The 21,121-nt window shown below is 33.3% G+C and overlaps 1 protein-coding gene across 1 annotated transcript in view; it reads right to left on the minus strand.

Annotated features, from left to right (window-relative positions):
• LOC142325771 (gamma-interferon-inducible lysosomal thiol reductase-like) overlaps positions 1-20,202 on the minus strand; it is a 49,983-nt gene extending 29,781 nt beyond the window's left edge. The window contains exon 1 of the mRNA XM_075367805.1: positions 20,036-20,202. Coding sequence (XP_075223920.1) covers positions 20,036-20,113 — 78 coding nt within the window. The 5' untranslated portion in view covers positions 20,114-20,202. The remainder of the gene's footprint in view (positions 1-20,035) is intronic.
• Between the last annotated feature and the right edge of the window lie 919 nt (positions 20,203-21,121).

The following is a 21,121-nucleotide window of genomic DNA, read 5'->3' on the forward strand; positions in this document are numbered from 1 at the left end:
AACTGAACGAAAATATATACAGTCCCCAAAAGTTGGTTGTTTGATAAGATAGATTGGATGAGCTCTCTCGGCTATTATATTGCCCGAAACAACTGCAGTTATTGAAAATGATGTTGACCCTATAACCAATTTTATATTTCACTTGGCATCAAGATATATGCCCAGAACACTCAAGAAAATCCAGAAGCCACTCCTTCTCTAGTGGAATAATGAAAAAGGAAGAAAAAACAAATGATGCTTTCAAGAAACGTCTAACAATAGAAAATTTAATTGTCTTTAAAAAACACAGGACATATCTAAAAAACTTATGATTTTCAAAAAAAATAACCTGGCAGCAATACATGTCATCTATTAGCAGAAATATGAGTGTAGCATTCGTTTGGAAGAAAGAGGGAAGGCTATCTGTGGGCGTAAAAACTTTACTCCCATAACTTCATAATTTCATTTATTGAGTCCTTAGTTTACTACATATATTGTGAACATGTGTAGTGTAAGACTCATAGACATAATAAAGGGGATGATGATGATTTAAGCATCTGTGTTTTCGATGAGTTTGTATGTTTTGGTTAGTACTTAGTGTCCTAATTTAGCTGCTGTGTTATGTCTGGCTGTGTATTTGGTTTCCACTAGAGCTCGGCATCCAGCTGTGATGTGTTCCACTGTTTCCTTTTGTTGAGGCCACTGTTTCCTGCACGTGTCACTTGTGATGAGTGGGTTGTAGATTATACTTTTTGTAATTTCTGGTTGCTATGACTTGATCTTGGTGGGAAGTAGAAAACCCTTTTTTGGGGAAGAGCTGACTGTCCTATAACCAGGTGTATGATAGTTTTTTGTTGATATAGTCTTGTGTGATGTATTATCTGTATTTTCCATGGAATGTTTTTTGTGACCAGGTGTTCACCTTTTCTTGTTGTGATCGTACAGGGTTGTGCATATTTGCTACATAGCTTGTATGGGATAGGGTTTGTGTGTGATATGCAATTTTTCTCTGCTTTTACTACTGCTGTATATAGGTTGGTTTGCTTTGTACAAGAAAAATTCCTGAGTGTTTGTATTTGTTTTGTGCGTAGTGACTCTATGCCAATGATTTCTTTCCCCTCTTCTTTTCTTTTTATGGTGAGTCTTTCTTTGGGTGTGTTGGGGTGTGACATCCTGTGTTTAGTGAATGCTGAGTGGATGAGGATATGAATGTTTTCTATATCTCAATGTGACCATTTGATAATATCAAAGGAGTATGTGAGGATGGGTTTAGCAAATGTGTCTGTGAAATTGGTGAGATTTCTGGAATTTAGTTTTGTTTTTAGAAGTTTAATAAGTCAGTATTGGAATTTGTTTTTTGAGATGCATTTTTACACATGTGTGATTGATTTTGATATTTCGATAGATGCAAATGTGATCAGATCTGACATTTGGTATGATCTGACAAACGTAAGTAAGTAAGTAGTAAGTAAGTGATGAAAAGATTGGTAGCATTAAGAGGTTCTGTTCAGAGGAAAAGAACTGATTTTGTCTTTACAAATGTATCCTCTATCACAACAACATCATAGTGTTGTTGATACATCATGTATCATCTATCATATTCTCATAGTGAGCATTTTTTGTTAAAGAATTAATTACCGATAGAGGCCATCATGCTCATCACTCATCTAGGCCCTCTGAGATTTCTGGGTGTTCTCAAAATTCAAAATAATGCTAAAAGGTGAAAACATTTGTATTATTTTTGCAAAAAGTACTAATGATTTTCTGTAATCGCTGATATTTAGCTTATTGTGTAAGAGAACTCAAGAATATTCTGAATAAAGAGTTCCAGTGCTATATCCAAACATGGGAACACATGTAAACTGATGTAAATATTTACAAGGGGAGTACTTTGAAGGTATAGTAATTGCTAATGTGCAATTTCAAACGTATGCTTTACAGTTACTTTCCAGGAATTACATTGCTATATGGCTAGAATGTTATAAAAAGGCTTTAAGAAATGAAAGACTGAGCATTACAAAAATATATTAATTTTCTATACTTTAGTATTTGGCTACATTATAAACACCAGTAATATTTTTAATATTTTACAAATTCTGTATAATTTACAAAAACAGTTTATATTTGAAGACATCCAAACATTATTAAAACAATATATTTAAAATGAAAGGTGAGTCTATTTTGTAAAAATCTACCTGTATTTTGCGTTTTATTTATACAGCAGAAAGTTAGTGGTATACCTACAAGATTAAATACAGTAACATAAAACTCGACAGAATAATTTAATTACAACAACATGTGAGTGGATAATTACTGTCACATTTCATTATAAAAAATATTCATAATACATGTCAGATGCTATTTCATTCTTTAATATTTTTATGAAAAAAATAAATGTAATGCTGACATTTTTAATAATTGAGCATTATGTAATTTTGTTGAATAACAAAGAATTAAAAATAATGAAATGCCTTGTTTATTAACCTAGTACTCGAAAAGAGGAAGTGTGGTATTATAATTTTGTTTATATAATTTTTGAGCTATAATTTACTCAGAATAATGAATACAATACTTAAAATTTTTTTTAAATAATTTTTTTATCACATTATCTATCTCCCTTCTTAGATATTCATTGCTATCACAGTTTCATGGATAGAAGTGTAGCCAGCAAAATAAACATTCAGTAAGAAAGGATGTGTATGATGCAATAACCATAAATCACTGTTTTATACAACTAAGAAAAATCATACATAACATGAAAATAATAAATAAAAAAACATTATCATCTGGTGTTCTGCCTGTCTGCAGGTACCTTACACCATCATTGTCTCTATCCATTTTTGTACCAGGCCTTCTCCTTCATCCTCTTGTAGTTTCCAATCTTCATTTCACCTATTAATTTCATCCTTCTTCTTTCTCACTTCCTTTCACCTTTTACTGACCCCTTCAATGTAACTGTAAAGATTACAATTCTCCTAACTACATTTTCTAACCAGTTTCCTTCTTTTTTGTACTTCCCATATAACTACTCTTACTTCTTTAATTCTGTTCAATACTTCCTTATTCTTCACTTTATCTCTCCATCCTTCTCCATATCCACATCTCAAAAGCCTCATTCCAGTTCTTTCCCTTTTCCTCATTGTCTATGCTTCACTTCCACAGAATAGTTTGGCTAACCTTTTCCTTAACTCTTAGTTCAAACTTTTGTTGCGTAGTAATTTTGTGTTCTTACTGAAGCTTCCTTTACCATTGCTATCCTTCCTTTTATTTCCATTGCACTCTTCCAGTCCTGTATCACTGTAGTACCCAAATTTCTGTAATTTTTACTTTTGCTGTTCTTCCTTCACTAATCCTTACCATTAAATCCTCTTTTTATTTATTCTCATTACTTTAGTTTTCCTTCATATAATTTCACTCCATACTTTTACATTTCTTCCTCCAGGGCTGTTAACCATCTTTGAAGTGCATGTGTGTCATCAGTTAGAGTTACATCAGCAAACCTTATCAACTTATTTTTTGCCCTTCTACACTTATTCCTTCTCTTTCTTCTAATGAGTTCCTTACCATATCTTCAAATGTAAATGTTGAACAATGCCAGTAAGAGGCAGTATCCTTGTCTAACACCTTGACCTAGACCCACCCATTCAGTCATATATTTACTTTCATGCTACTGTTTGTCTCATCTATAGTTATTTAATTAATCTTCTGTCTTTCCATTCTACTTTTTCCAAGAATCTTCATTTTCTTCCATTTGACTATCAAATGCCTTCTCTAAATTAATGAATCACAGACTCATTCCTCTATTACTCTTTAAATATTTCTCTCCAGTAAATATCCTTAGTAACCCAATGACAACTGTAGTTTCTTTCCTTTTCCTGAAGCCAAAGTACCCTTCTCCTTCATTCTCTTCCATTATTTTTAACTATCTCCAGTTTAGGACTCTTAGCAATATTTTTGTGGCATGGGTTTTTAAACTTATCTCTGTGTTCTGTATGTTTGCTGTTACCAGTTTTCTTTGGAACTGGTATTACTACTGTTTAAAAGGGTTTCAGTCCATTCTCCTGTGCTGTATATCCTATTACACAGTTCTACAATTTCTTCCCCACATTCCTCCTTTAAGCATTTATAAAATTCTATGAGAAGTTGATCTACTCCAGTCAATTTTTTATTCTTTATTTCTTTAATTGCTTTCTACACTTTACATTTTTATATTGACAGTTCTTTATTCTTTTCAGCTACTTCCCATTCCTTTAGTAAGTTAAGTTCCTCTGGTTTTCTCTTGCCATATACAGGTCCTCCACGTACCTTCCATCTTTGTTTTACTTTTCCTCCTCATGTTGCATTTTATGATCCCAATAGAGCATTTGTGAACATTAATAAAATACGTGTAATTTGAACAATTATATAATTGTAAATTTGTAATATATTCCTTTTTTATTTTCATTAATTTTAAGTTCTATTTTTACATTTTTTTTCATTATCAGAAAGATTTAATTCAGGTTAAAAATATAAAATTTTCTTCTCCTTTTATTTCGTAGTTCCATTATGTATTAAATGAAAGTCAAATTTCTTCCACTTTTATTAGTTTTCAATTGACTTTATTTATAGAAATTTTATTAAAATGGAATTCTCTACAAGTTACAGAAATTATTACATAAAACAATACTATACAAATTATTATTATAATTATATTTTTTAAGTTTTAGGGGCATCGGTTGCTAAGACCATTAGCTCCTGCATATCAAAAAGAAAAAAGTAAACTTTTTAGGCTTTTAGAGGTTTCATACGTGTGGGTTGTATAGCGTCTAGGTCTGGTGTTTTCTCCATTATTACTTGCACCTCCATCGGACTAATTTCACGCTTTTTCTGTGCTGTTGCCACACCGATTTCGATTTATGATTGGTCGAAGGAATGATGTTTTTGGCTTTTTCAGATGTCTCCTTATCCTTATGGATAGTATCAATTGGTGGTGCCATAATCGGTGGATTTTGATGTTTCTTTTCGTTGAGAGGATACGATCCTAGTGTCCGCTGTGTATGAGTTTTCACAGGTTTAATTATTTCCTTTCACTGACTAGATTCAAGTTTTGTTTCAATGATTCTTTCTATCGTAGTCGCAAGACTTGGTGCACACATGGAAAGCAACTGCTCCACGTTAACTTTGGATGACAAAGGGGGCCTCAGCATAAGTCATTGTTGGTCGAGGTGTTCTACTGCTAACGATTTTCCTCGCTGAAGAGTTGCTTATTTTTTGGAGCATTTTAACTTCCTGTATAGCCATCTCCTATTTGTACACAATGCAGTTTCTTGAACGGCAGTTATGATGTCCTTTGCAGTTAATGCAAACTGGAGGATCTTTACACAAATCGCCTTCATAGTTTCAACTCCATACACAAAGATTTCTTGCCTTACACACTGACTGCAGTGTGTCCAAAATTTTTTCACTTAAAAAATCACATAGATTGCGGGATAAATGGATGTACATCTAGATGATGTATGCCAGCACGTATGTTTTCAGGCAGATTAGGTCTATTGAAGGTCAACACATGTGATGTTGAAGGAAGAATCTCAGGATTTCTCCTCATGGTTAACCTGCGGCATTGAATTACTCCATGATTCGACATTTCCACTGCTATTTATTCTTTGGTGCAATTAAAAAGATCACGGCAAACAACGAGACTCATCTCGATGAGATAAGGGTACTGTGTGATTGAACAGACACAGGGAACTCACTGATCTTCTTTAAAGCTTGAACCTTTACACTTTGATTCTCACTAAGGATTCGATGTACAAACCATTAAAAGTCTTATGAATCTCCTTAACAGGATCACCAGCACAATTTGTAATTACTCGAGCAATTAAGAATGGACTAACTTTCTGGAGTTTCCATTCCCTCTTGTTATAACTAGATGTCTAGGTTTCCGTGAATTGCTGCTCAACATAGCTTTCGGCAAATCTTTTCTAATTCTGCCATGTCTTTCTTAATCTTTTCAAATTCTTTACTGCATTTCCTCTTTGCTTCTGAAAAATTGGCCGTTTCTAAACTAGGGTGTTTATGTGCACCCTCTGTTGATTTGTTCAAGATGTTCCATTAAATTTGATCCCTTCTGTAACAATACTAGCTGCCGGGATACACCCCCACTCCAGGGCTACCAACCTTGGAGGTCTGATCCGGTACTCCGGTGGAACCGGCATATGTCTGGCAGAGAGTGTATGCACAATCTGGTATAGTGGTGCACAAATGTGGTATAAGTCCATTTCCAACTCATTTTGAATGTACATGATCTGCAGGTGGCCGAAAGAATCCAATCCAACTTGGTGATCTGAAGGTGGAAAGGCAGGTCAAATAAAAGATCAGATTTCCGAGGAAAATACTTGGAGCCTTGTTAGCCAGCTATATATGTATTGTATGTATATACAGCTGTTGTCGCATTGAATGTGCAACGTAGATGGTGTGTTCCAGACATGGGGATTATGTACCTCAAGGTACGTAAATCAAGGTACATATGATATAACTCAAGTTACATATGATATTATATCATAATATAATACTCAGTTTTGGGGCAAAATTTTCAAATAAAATCATATAAAACTATTAATCTTTCCCTATCATTTTTATGTCCAGAATTTCAATATAGTCTCATTTTACCGTTGTAGAAAAAAAGCGAAATATTTCATTAACCTTAGAGATTTTCAGACTACGTGTACGTTAGGTGAACATTTATATTGATTTTCACCAGTAGAACACATTCTGTACTCATTTCCATTATTTCGTAAGACATCCCTTAGACATATTAATTTTACTAATTTCTTGTAATGCCTGAGCATCATCACTTCTTTTTTTAAATTTAATTTAATTTTTTTAAAATTAACTTCTTTTTTTAATTTTAATTTTTTTTATTTTTAAATTAAAAACTAAAAAAAAATTTAATTAAAGTAGTGTTTCCATTTGCATCATTAACAGTTAAATTAATTTATTTAAAAACCAAATAAACATCTATAAAATGGGAAATGACTTCCTGGTTACGTGCCTACTTGTAAAACGTTTAAAAATAATTAAATATATGAAAAGATATTTTATACACGATGGCTGTGAGTATTAAATTTATAACATTAGATAATTTAATTAAACAAATTTATCGTATTGTTACTTAAATATATAAAATGAATAATTACTCTCTCTCTCTCTCTCTCTCTATATATATATATATATATATATATATGTGTATCGTAGTGTATCGGGATACTCGATATAGTGTCCCGAGAGGATTCTGCTAAACTTCATAGACGTTTTTCTCTCATTAAAATAATGAAAAAGTTCACATAAGCACGGGTCTGAAAGCGGCGGTCCATTGGCGAGTTACGGCTAGTGAAAGATTTTGTCCGATTTCTGCTCCTCCGCTGAAATGAAGCCGTATTGAAATTCTGGGAAGGTAAATTAAGGGACAAATTTAATGGTTCCTTATGGTCTTTGACCTGAAAGATTTTAAAAAATGGATCCCCGAACTGTATCACTATTATGTTCTAGAATTAGAATGTAATAAACAAAAAAATTGTAATCAACACAGGTTTTAGCTCTGGCATAAAATAAATCTTAAATTTAAAATAAGTGTTAAAAAACTGTTTAAAATAACTGTTAAATTCTCAATAAACAAAAAACTTACGGGTTAAATTGGTAGAGAGTTTAGTTCTGAGAAAATTGATGCAAATAAAGTCAATAAAAAAATAAATAATAGTTCAAGACATTTTTGTATTCTTTAATGCAAAACAATACTTACCAATATGGAAAATAATCAATTACAATTTTAGACTAAAACAAATAGCCTCCTATTATTGGATAAAATTGTAAAAACAAACTTAACTTCAAAATCCAAATAAAATAGCAAAGTTATTCTTACATTACATCAACTGTACAAAATATCCGCCATCAACTTGAAAACTCATTTCAGCACGGCGAGTTACAGATGAGATAAGATTTACTAGCATTCTTGGGTTGTTTTTGATTTCTCTAAAAGTTCATTTGCATTTTTTAATTTTTGTACATACACTAACGCTGTCTTATATCCCTAAAAAAAGAAATCCAAGGGATTCTATCAAGTGATCTAGCCGGCCATATGTGAGATCCATCTCGACCAATCCAGCGGTTATGAAATGTTTCATTCAGATAAAGAATAACAGAACCGTAAAAATGGAGTGGTGCGCCATCGTGTTGGAAATGCATATCAGTTCTTGTACTAAGTGGAAATTGACAGCTCTTTTGAAGGAAGATCAGTAACTATTACCTGTGATTCTGCCGTTGAAAATGTGAGGTCCGATAAGAACATTACCCTCGCCAGACATTTAATGAAAAACGCTGCTGGAAATTAGTTTCAGTGGTTTCACAAGGATCGTCATGTTTCCAAAAATGTTTGTTCCGTATGATGTTAACCCCATCTCTCATAAATGTTTGCTACAACTGTAAATAATATCAGCGATGGTAGTACGTTGTTTTGTAATAACCACCGACAATAATTCAGCTGCAGATTGTAATCACCTTCTTCAAGACATTGAACTGGTTGAAGATGATATGGATAGAGAGACCTTCATTGTGTAACGTCCGCCATATACTGTTGGGTGGAGTTCCGAAACGTGCAAATAATCTACGAGTACAAGTAGTTAGACTTTGCTGTATCATACGTAAAATCTGTCATTCAAATCTTTTTCCCGTTCAGTTGTAACATTAAATGTTCCACTTTCCCTTAAGTGCCGGTGAGTATCTGCAAATAATTGCCGATTAGGAATGTTTCGATTGGGAAATTTCCGACGATATTCTTCAACGGCTCGTACAGCATTGCCGTTACAAAAAACGTAGATGAAATGATTGTCGGCATATTCCTGAATTGTAAACTTACATGACATTCCTCTTTTATTGGAGAACAAATCAGTTACTAATTAATTATAGCTTTATAGCTAAATACAGGTGTATATTTATAATATATAAATTAAATATATAATATATAAATAGCTATATTTATAATATAGCTACATAGCTTTATAGCTTTGTTAGCTGATAGCTATTAAAATCAGCGCAAATGATAAATATACAATTAAATACACATACATAAATATACATAAATGCATACATAAATGTGTATACATAAATTGCAAATGCACACTTCACAAATTTAATAAATAAATAAATAAAATAAAATTTTATAGTGAAAATTAACTTCTCAATAACAAGCTTCAAGCTTCATTAAACTAAAACAACATTCTGAATTATTACAAATATGTTTGAAAATTTCGTTTGTAGAGTTTTTCTCTCTGGGATATTAAATATAAAATATTAATATTGTACAGTATTACAGCGCCCCAAGTGGGGAATTAATGCACTAATAATTAAGAAAATAATACTGCAGGCAGACAAATACGTATAACAGAAATTCAATTTTGGTGCCCATAAAGTAAAATTTCTGAATGTTTTATTAAATAAATGTTCTTTTGGGATGATCAAGCAGATTTTATTAGTAACAAAATCAAATAGTTATCTTTTGGTGTGATGAACCATAATGAAAGGCTAAGCTTGTCATCATTACTAAATATACTACACCAAGACCACTACACAAATTATAACATACACATGTACTCAACTACACAACAATATCCAATACAATTTTCTCTTTCATTTACACTCGGTGGTGTTGCGACATATTACGAAACGCATCCGTAACCTAAGGTGGGAACTATCGTGCCGATGTGTGAATGGCTCTACGTAGTGAGTCTCGAACAATGTCCTCTGGGCACCAGAGCAAACCCAATTGTATTTAGCTCTAGCTCCAGTACGCGTGCGCTCTACTGGAGTGGTCTATTATATCGCCGGTTCTCGTGGGACAAAAATTTCAGTTCCTTTAGTAAATTCTATGATGGTTGGTGGTTCATCTGAAAAAACCAACAATTTCAGTCTAGTGAAAAGACCTCGGTCAGCTTCGTCTGACGAGAATAATCTTGCTACAGTAGACGAAAATGGTGTCAGGTGTAAGAATGTTCGCTTTGTTGTTCTTCAAAATAATCACATCCCTTCAAAAGGTCAGATCTTTCCTGATTAACAAATGCGTCACAGGTTGTATTGGTTCTCCGAGGAATATTAGGAAATTACGTGATTGAACAATTCTGGTGGAAACATCTAACGATGAGCAGAGTCGCTCCCTATTACGTCTCACTAATATGGGCGGCATAAACATAAGTACTATATGGCACAAGACCCTAAATACCAGCCGAGGAGTAATTTTTTGTCCTGACCTTCTGGAAATGAATTTAAGTGAAATTGCTGATGAACTTCGTACTCAAGGTATTGTAGAAGTGGAACGTATAATGAAACGGCAGATTGGAACAGAAGAACAGACACCGTCTCTTATACTGACTTTCAGTCTTCTTGTTCCACCAGAGAAGATTAAAGTGGGTAACCTCTCCGTTCGGGTACGCCCATTCATACCCAACCCACGGCGATGTTTCAGATGCCAAAGGTATGATCACACTACATCTTGCTCAAGAACGGAGATCTGTGCTCGATGTGCTAACGAAGGTCACAATGACACTAACTGCGAGGAAAGTGAAAAATGTGCGAACTGCAGTGGTTCACATACAGCCCGTTCCCGAGATTGCCCAATCTTTAAGGAAGAAAAGGCAATTCTCAAAATCTGTACTGAGCAGAAACTATCTTTCCCGGCTGTACGCAGGGAATATAGAAAGATAGTTAACTCACGGAACCTCGTAAAACCAGATGTGTCTTTCGCCACCGCTACGTCAAAGCAAACTCCTTCAAATGTTCATAATCAGCAGTGCCGATCTTGCAATGAACTTAAGAAACTCGTTCAGATGCTTTCTGATCAAGTTGCTTCGCTTACAGCCACTATTTCAGAGCTGACAAAGATGAATAAAAAGTCCTACGTTGCAGTAAATGAATCCAACCGTGTGATCCATACGAAAGTTCCTGCTCCCAAAATCCTACCGGTACGGGCAGACACTACCACAGCTGACAGTAAGCCAACTAATAAGCTCCCCGTAAAGGGAACCCACACAACCACCCTCTCTGGGATGTCAATAGCGGCATCCCATTCTAATCAGTGTCCTCCACCATCATCCCATATACTGGAGGGTATGGTTGAAGAACCTCCCGACCAAAGGCGTCGGAGTTATCTAAAATAAAGAATACGAAAAAGAAAAACTGAATCACATATAACTAAATTTTGTACGGTTTCCTAAGTATATTTATTTATTATTTTTTTTATTTGTTTATATTTTTTCCCCTTATGAACATTATTCAGTGGAATGTTAGGGGTCTTCGGTCATTTGAAGATATTGGAGTACTGGCACATGTACATGATCCGATAATCATGTGTTTCCAGGAAACTCATCTTCTACAAGATGACCCAATAGCACTCAGAGGATACTTCTGTGAGAGATACGACTGTATAGTAGACAGTAGAGAGAATGGTGGAGTGGCTATTTTCATGAAGGATGAGGTACCGGCTACAAGGATTCAACTGACCACTCTCGTTCCTGCTGTTGCAGTAAAGGTCTCTGTCCCCTTCAAGCTGCATATCTGCAATCTGTATCTCTCTCTGAACACTGAGTTCAGTGCTCTGGATATCTCTAATCTCATCACATAAATACCATCTCCATCGTTAATAGCAGAAGACTTCACTGCCCACCATGATTCCTGGGGCTCGCCCTTCTGCTCCACTCGAGGAAATGTAGTACACAGTGTGAGAAAAGACTTAGACCTTTGTTTGCTGAATAATGGATCTCACACATTCATGTCTTTATCATCTGGTAGTATGTCTAACATCGATCTCTCCATATGCTTACAGAATTTACTCCTCATCTTGATTGGTCTGTTTGTGATGACTTTCACGGCAGTGACCACAAACCAATTATTATTGGTTTCGGTATAGACCACGAGGTTAAGAGAAGGCCACGGAAGTAGATTGTTGAAAGGACAGATTGGGATGGGTTTCATAAAACCTTCCAATCACAGTATGACGACGGTGCGAACATCCTTGAGCAATGTTCGTCTTTTACGTCCATGATACTTGAAACTGCCAGCAGATATATCCCACAAACATCGGGTAATCCTAAACGTCCTTCCGTTCCATGGTGGAATGATGATTGCAAATGTGCTATTAAGAATCGACGGCGAGCACTACGCAAATTTAATAGTAGACCTCCAACTGAACATCTAAATTTGTACCGCAGAGCTAGAGCGGTATGCCGTCGAGTCTTCTTGAAAACTAAAAGGAATTCATGGACGAAATATTTGAACACCATCTCACGTACTACTCCCACCTCTACTGTGTGGAAAAAATCCATGCAATTTTCAGATTGCCAAGGCAATCTATTCTCGGTCTCATTGATGAAGGAGAACTCCTTTCATCATCTTCGGCTGTAGCAAATACTTTAGCAAAATCTTTCTGCTCGGTGTCTCTCTCTTCAATATATAATAACGATTTTCAGAGGTACAAAGTATAGATAGAAATATTGTCGTTAAACATTGGTGATTCGGTTGGTGAATTGAACACTCCATTCGTATTTAAAGAATTGTTACACGCACTTAAAAACTCACGTGACACTTCCCCTGGACCAGACAACGTTCACCTTTGTACGCTTTCACACCTTCGTAACTCAGCACTACAACATCTTTTGAATATTTACAATGGTTTATTCTCCGAACAAGTCTTTCCGCCCGGCTGGTCAGAAGCATTTATTACAGTACTAAAACCTGGTAAAGATAAAACCGATCCCTCATGCTACCGCCCTATTTCATTAACAAGCGTGTTGTGTAAAATAATGGAGAGAATGGTAAACTGCAGGCTTACATGGTACTTGGAGAAACATGACTTTCTATCTTCGGAACAGTGTGGTTTCTGACAAAGACGATCTTCCATTTATCATTTAGTATCAATGGAAACAGCCATACAGAACGCCTTCCTAAACCGCCAACACCTCGTTGCTATTTTCTTCGATATAAAAAAGTTGTATGACACGGCCTGGCGACGTGGTGTTCTTGACACCCTCAAGAGATGGGGAATCATAGACAGTATGCTTGCTTTTATCCGGGGATTCTGAAATCACCGAACGTTTCGTGTTCGTGTACGATTCACTTTCAGATAGTGTCGTCTTGGAGAATGGAGTACCTCAAGACAGTGTATTAAGTGCCACCTTATTTTCTGTAGCCATAAACAGTATTACCAATTGTGTACAGGCTCCTGTCTCATGTTCTCTATTTGTTGACGATTATGTTATTTACATTGCGAGCCGTTCAACGCCCACTGCAGAGCGACTACAACAATATATTTCGCCTTGAGACTTCGTCCAGGACTACTGGTTTCACATTTTCATCCGACAAAACGAAATGTGTAGTCTTTTCTCGACTACGAAACCCTTCTAGTCCACAAGTTTTTCTGAACAGAGAGCTTATTGCTATCTCTCCTTACGTCAAGTTTCTAGATTTGCTTTTTGATAGCCGTCTTACTTGGGTCAAACATATAAAGGAATTAAGGACAAAATGTTCCAAACTTTTAGATATGTTGCTAGTCCTTAGTAACGCCAATTGGGGAGCCGATCGGTCATGTATGTTACGTTTTTATTATTCCCTTGTTCGTTCCCGTTTAGATTATGGTTGTGTCGCCTACTCTTGAGCTCGTCAAAACGTATTTAAAATGCTGGATGGTGTACATCATGCTTTTCTTCGGCTTACCACAAGTGCGTTTAGATCAAGCCTAGCTTGATCAGGCTAGCTTACTAGTAGACTGTGGTGAGCCATCACTTTGGGATAGACGAGACCAGCTTTTGTTATTTTATTTTGCCCGTCACAAAGGACAGCCAAATCACCCGGCTTTTGACCTTAGTTCTTAGAAATCCTAATTTAAGAAAGTATGAGGACCGTCCAAGCTGTACTGCACCTGTAGGTGTCCGTACCCGACGTCTACTGCAGCATATAAATGTTTACACTCCGTCGTTCTTTCCATCATGTCCGTGCTATATCCTCCGTGGAGAATAAACCTTGTCAATTTTACATTTGACCTTACGACATGCGATTAACAATCAACACCACCTACTGTTTTCCGGCAAATGTTTCAGTGTATTCTCACCAAGACGAACCGAGACGCGATGATATACACTGATGAATCGAAACAAGACGATACCGTTGGCTGTGCTTTTGTTGTCAATGAAAGAACTTATATGTTTGGCCTACCCGGTATTACGAGTGTGTTCACCGCTGAACTACTCGCTATAAATAAGGCTCTTAATACCATTAACCCTAAATATAGAAACATTCTTATTTGCAGTGACTCTTGTAGTGCTCTCCAGGCGTTAGAAAAGTTTTATTCCAAACATCCTGTCGTCATTGTAATTTATAATGCAATCACTGAGTTGAGTAATCGCAACACGGAAGTAAGTTTTTGCTGGGTCCCTAGCTACGTAGCGATTCCAGGTAATGAACAAGCAAATTATGCTGCCAAAGAAGCGTGTATTCAACCTCCTTTCACCATCCGAGTTACTACCTTTGATTTTATTAATCGTGTAAAAAAATCATTGAGAGCAAGGTGGCAAAGTGACTGGGCGACTACCCTCGATAATAACCTCCGACGGATTAAAGATTCAGTGTTGCCATGGGACTCCTCTTGCAGAAACATTTGTCGTGAGGAAGTAGTCCTCTGCCGATTACGGATAGGACATACGAGGATCACACACGAGTTCCTAATGTCAGGAGGACACGGACTCCTATGCACACGACGCAACTACCGCTTGACTGTGCACCTGTGCACATTCTTATAGACTGCATGTTACGCGGCGTTGCGTCGTAAATTTAATCTACCCAGAAACATCCGTGGTATCTTGTACAATAATAACGAAATTTTGAACCGGATGTTTCTGTTTTTGCTTAGTACTAGGTTACTGCAAAAAATTTAATATTATCATATATATTTTTATGCTAGAAGAATTTTGATAATTTTTTCCTTTACTTTCAATTTTGATTTTTTTGGTTCATGTATTTAATTTTATTATCCAAGAAGGGAGCCTTTTGCACAATCTATCGGAATTAGTTAAGTTTTATATAGTTTCTTTTTTCTATTATTTTAGCTTTTATATTTTAAAGACTCCGTCTGCGATATTAGTTTTGAGTTTTATTTCACTTTTTTGACGTTTGTTTTAATAAATTTTTATTGTATGTTGTATATTAATTTTAAACCTTATAAGTTTTATAATTTTGGAGTTATTTTACCTTTTTATTAAAGAAAACTCCGGACGATGATAACGCACAGGCGTTTTTCGCCCCCAAACAAAAAAAAAAAAATTATTAAATATTTGTTATGCTTACCTATATTCGTATATCGTCTATGGTATACTGCCATCTCTTGGGCTCCGTCAAAAATTCAGAACAAATTTTCAAAGTATAAAATAAAGCTGTCAGTTTATTGTTTGGCAGCAGTATACCAGTTATTTTTATCAATTATAAAAATATAAGAAATAAATCCAAAAAAAGATTTATATAAATGAACGAATTCCAGAATCAAGAAAGGATCAAAGAGAATAAACAAAAAGCAAATTTTAATATCATCACTTTCAGAATATTTATAGAGCTACATGTGTACCAGACACTTGTGGCAAACAAACCAACTAGAGATCTCTAATTATTTCGTTATTACAACCCTTTTTTTTCCATTTATTTTTGTGTACTGGAAGGTAGTGTCTATTCGAAATTTCAAAACCTTCTTATCAGTTAGTGAAAATGTTTTATTTTTAGCTTACTTAAAAAAAAATAAATTAAAAAAGGTTAAGTGTTTTTGGATGATGAGCAAAAAGTTACCGATTCAAAATTAAAAAATTGGATTATGAAAAGAATTGTTGGTTTTTAACTTTTAGGTTTAACAAAGAATGAAAGACTTTATTTATTTTATTTATAATAATTACTGTCTTAATTTCCTTTCAATCACTATTATAATCAAGGTTAATAATGACTTGGTTAAGAAATTGCATTTGTTCATGCGTGCATGTTTTTATTGTTATATAAAGCCGACAATTTAAAAAAAAGAAAGAAGAAAAGATTAAAAAAAAATTGTTAATGACTTCAACTGACAATCGCTCAGAATAGTAACTTTTACGAAGCGCGTTTTAAACTTGACGGTTCAGTTAATTACCAAATTACATCTAATTAATAGGTGTAAAATCAGGTGTTTATCTGTTACCTTTGCATAGAGCAGTTGCCTTTGCAACCCACCTAATTTTCTCTATTCAATAACATCATATTTCAAAAACCTCTTTCCGCTGGCGCCGTCTTTTGAATATTAACGTGGATACTTCAATGAATTCGAGTGTATAGAACGAAAAGTCTTATTTCAATTGAACAGTAAACTTCAAAAAGGCCGTTAAAAAATGGCGGAAAAATTAAAAAAAAAAAAACTATTAGGGTAATGGACTTTTGTAGATGTTCACGCAATATTAAGTCTCTTCATTGCAACTAGGGCTCCGGAGCACCTACGGATTCTGCGCCTGTGCCTCTGTTGTTTCTTTTATAACTTTTGAAGTCATAAAACACTAAACTCTATTTAAATATTATTTATAGAATTTAAATCAATGTATGGCATCAGTAGATATTTTTTCTGCATGAAATTGTTCCTTGTTTTGCTATCTGGTTTCTACAGCACTACTGCACTATCATTATCATGATTATAATAATCTTATTTATACATCTTTATCAGACATAATGTTACAAATATAATAATTTATAATTTATGATTACATGTAATTATTGTCACTATTAATGACTTTAAAAACTAATGAGATAAGTGTTTTCCAATTAACTTATTTGAAAGTACAAGTCAATGATAAAATCTTTTATAAAATATAATGTTATGTTATTATTTTAAAATAATACATATAAATGTCATCATAATAATTAACAAGACAATAAAATCGGATTAGTGCCACTGGCGGATCCAAGGTCCCCCCTTGGGGGTTAATACGGTGTATTTTTTAAAAAGATAAAAAACAAGAAATAACTTTAAAATTTAAAGAATGCAAAAACAAAAAATTTTCTTTTCTTTTTAAAATCAAATAAAAAAATATGAGAAGATGGTCTTTTGTTTTTTTTCTGATGTCGAAAACGGAATTTCTTGACTACCCTTCTTCAATCTTTATTTTAAGTTTACCGCAACTTGCTATGTCGCGGTATATTTTTTTAGCTGGCTACGCTAACATTCCATCTCACCTTAAACTCATCCTATGTAGCGTAAATATGCAATCATCTAATGCTGAAATATAATAATTCGCTTCAAAATAATGGTCTTATTTTATTCCTTAATTACTTTTCTGTAAACTTCCGTAATTTCATTTCATTATTATGAATTGGCTTGTAAAAATACAGAAAATTACCTTTTTTGACTCATTTTAATCTGATGTAATTTTACGCTCGTGTGAAATGCACAAAAAATTCCCAAGATAAGTCCTATTAGCTTCCTAATAATTTAACCCTTCTGATTGTCCTTACGTAATTTGGTAGTTTTAATCTTATTGTAGTTATAGATCGCTTGTAAAGTAACAGTGTGTTGTTATAGTTACAAATGATTAATATTATAAAAAAAAAAAACAACTGCGTCAAAAGGGCGGATTTCCGGTTTTAGTTAAGAAAGAATGTTGCACTGCTGTAATGGTTTTTTTAAATTATATTGCTTTGGGTGTTTTTTCTTTTTTTTGTATTTCATGTTTAGTGTCATATGTTCTTTTATAATACTGAGAGGTACTGTGTACTATTTAAAAAAATACATTTTTGAAAACATACCAAAAACCCAAATTTTACCTCTAATTCCGGTTCTTGTGGACCGATTAGCTTAAAAATCAACAGGATTCTATTTATATTAGGTTTATATACATCATTCTACCAAGTTTCATCAAAATTGGTTAAAAATTTAATGAGAAAAGCTGAAAATGTACCAAAAATCTTTTTTGTTCTAACTCCGGTTCGTGTAAGTCGATTTGCTTGAAAATCAATTACATGTTTACATCGATACCATCAAGTTTCGTCAATTAAGATTTCCATCCGATAGAGCGAACGAAAAATTTTATACACAGATACATACATACATATGTATATAAACATTGCAGAATTGTATTTCAAGAGATTCCAAAACTTAAAGAAAAGTTGTTATCCCTCCCCACGACACACCACTTCAGAAAATCTGACCGGTAGAGTAGCAATTTCTATAAATTCTTTCGAAATCCGCTGAAAACTGATAATTTTTTTGATGAAAAAGAGTTTATATAATAATTAAAAGTAATCACTATTACGAAGGAGATGAAAAGGTGTTTGTATAACGACTTACATTTAAAATTATACTTCATAGAGTGATTTTTTTTTTTTTTTTAAGTTTGTTTTGTACTTCTAAAACTTTTACTTTAAACGTTATCTAAATTATTAATAGACCTGCTAAAAACAATGCCGCTATGAAAATTGTGTTAAGAAAAACACAAGAGCTAATAACCTAAATCATGAAACAGAACGTGAGATCGGGCCCTCGGTTTTTCAGAATTTTTTTTATTGTCTGTTTAGAAATAAGGAAAAGGTATAGAGAAATGTAATGAAAGTTAAGAGAGTTTTACCAACTGCAAGCATACAGTGATTGAGTATTCTTATATAAATTATGATTTTTTAGTCGAATTTTTTCTAATTTTCGTGTGAAAATATATCAATCATTAAAAATATATCAAAATATATCAAAACATTAATCTATAGATTATTTATTACCTTGTAAAAACCGAATATATTACGGAATGACTACTCAAAAACGAACAGATGTTTTCAAATCGTCTGCGCAGTGCAATTTTTTATTGAAAAAATAATCATCTATGTACTTAAGTTGTCGAAAAAATTATATCGGGACTACCAGAGAATCTACTATTAAAAAACAAAAAAAATTTCTATCCAACTGGAGAAAATTTAAGTATTAAATATGTACATACATAAATATAAAAAAGGGAGTTTGCTTATGTGTGTTGTTAAAAATTTATTGATAAATTATAAATTAATAAATACAAGGCAGTTTACAAGGAAAAGCTGGTAAGATTTTGTCGAAACATCCGGTATTTTCTTGTAATTTAATATTCAGCTATTCTTTTATCGATAAAATAAAAAATTGCTGTTGTCCTGATATTCTTATTTTAATTTACTAGTTTTCACATTAAAAAAATAAATAAAAAAGTACTTATTGATTTTAAAGTCAATAAAATTAATAAAAACTAAAAATGGTAATCTAAGATATACTTTCTTAATTGTAAATAATAAAATAAAATCAGGATTCAAATTAGTCGAAACGGTAAAAATGAGAAAAAACGTTTTCAGGAGGATCTTGTATAAATATATTTTCAAAGATACTGTTTACAAATTATACTTTCTAATAAATAAAAATCAAGCAGAGTAAAAAAAAATCAATTTTTTGTTTGAGAATTCACTTCTCAAAAACACAAACAGCTGAATAAGAAACATAAAAATCCGTATTTGTACAGATTTCATAACCAGAATACCAATATTTTTTTGAATCGGAAACGACAAAAATATAATAGTTCGGACGGGCAGGGGAAAGCAATATTTTCGGTCCCCCGAAATACTTTGCAGGTTTTTGACGGAAAGTCAAAAACCTGCCCCTCTGATTGTCAAAAACTTTTCCTCTGATTGTTATACATACTATACGATCCGCGAATGTGGGAAGATATTTTATATTTGGGAAGATATAAAAATATATTTTAGGAATATAAAAATAGATGCAAATGAATTTATTAATATTATTAATTTACCCACAAATACATGGCAATGCAATATATTGCCATGTAATAAAACGCGTACGTTTTAAATTTAATTGAATGTAGTTAGCAGTTTGTGTAAAGTGCGATTATTTTTTTACGAGTTCAATTTAAAAATAATATTTTTTTGCAATATTATAAAAATAATTAAAAAGTAAAATTAAAAAAAAAAAAAAAAAAACAAGAAGAGAAAGAAAAAAGAGTTCATCATATGTACTAACCGGTTGTGTGTTTTGTGCGTCAACGAGAGCTACAAGAAGGGAGAGCCATAGGACCGTTGTTTTCTGTGCAGAGTCCATTGTAAGAATGGTAAAAACTCCGACGCTACGACCTTGCTGATGATCTGAGCTGAATGTCACGTGACTAACTAGGTGGACTTGTGTTATGTATATATTCGAGTTCACAACATAACGGTAGGGTTATAGCACATTTAAAATGTAAATAAATAAACATGACATAAATAAACTGTTTACGATACTCTATAATTAATCATTATTTTTCAAGGCGTTTAACCTTTGCTCCTAAGTTTTACATTTATTTTAATAAAATTTAGCTGATAACCCCTGCTTTGCAAGGGTGTTATTACGTCTTTAAGTAAAAACAACATCAATCTTATAGTCATTACAAATTACAAAACAATACAATTAATGATTTATGTGCCACTAAAATTGTGGCGTTTGCATTTTTCGTACCGCATTAATTCAAATCAATATATATTATAATAACAAAATTGCTTAAAATAAAAAAAAATTGCTTCTGCGGTTATTATTATTTTTTTTAATAAGAAGCAACTTTTAACTGAAATTCTACAGTTAAAATTAATCCTGACATTTTTAATGAATTCCAACGGTTTGGAATAGCATAATTTATTTTAGAAATACTTTATTTTCTAATATTATTTCATTTAACATTAAAAAGAAACTTATTCCACGTTTCTCTATCGCATCCGCTCCTTTTATTTTCCTGTTGAGTAAATTAATCAAATAAATAATAATAATTATTCTGTGTACGTCAAAAGAAATCTAATTTTATTTATTTTTTAATTTATTGTAATACAGTAAAATTTTTATTCAACTCGAATTATTTTAAAAAAATAAGCATCAATAATAAATTATCCTTCCTTTTTCTCTAAGGTTCATCTACGTATAGATCTGTACCTTAGCCGTACTGCGTAATTTTTAATGAGCGCGTTGGTCTAGGGTAGACGGCGATTTCTACAGTAGAGTGGTTTGTTGTATCGTAATCGAGACGGATGTGACTGGACAAATCTCGGAAAATTTCCGTATCTTTCCTCCATCATTTTATTC

This window comes from Lycorma delicatula, chromosome 1 (assembly GCF_047948215.1).
Source record: "Lycorma delicatula isolate Av1 chromosome 1, ASM4794821v1, whole genome shotgun sequence".
Taxonomy (NCBI): domain Eukaryota; kingdom Metazoa; phylum Arthropoda; class Insecta; order Hemiptera; family Fulgoridae; genus Lycorma; species Lycorma delicatula.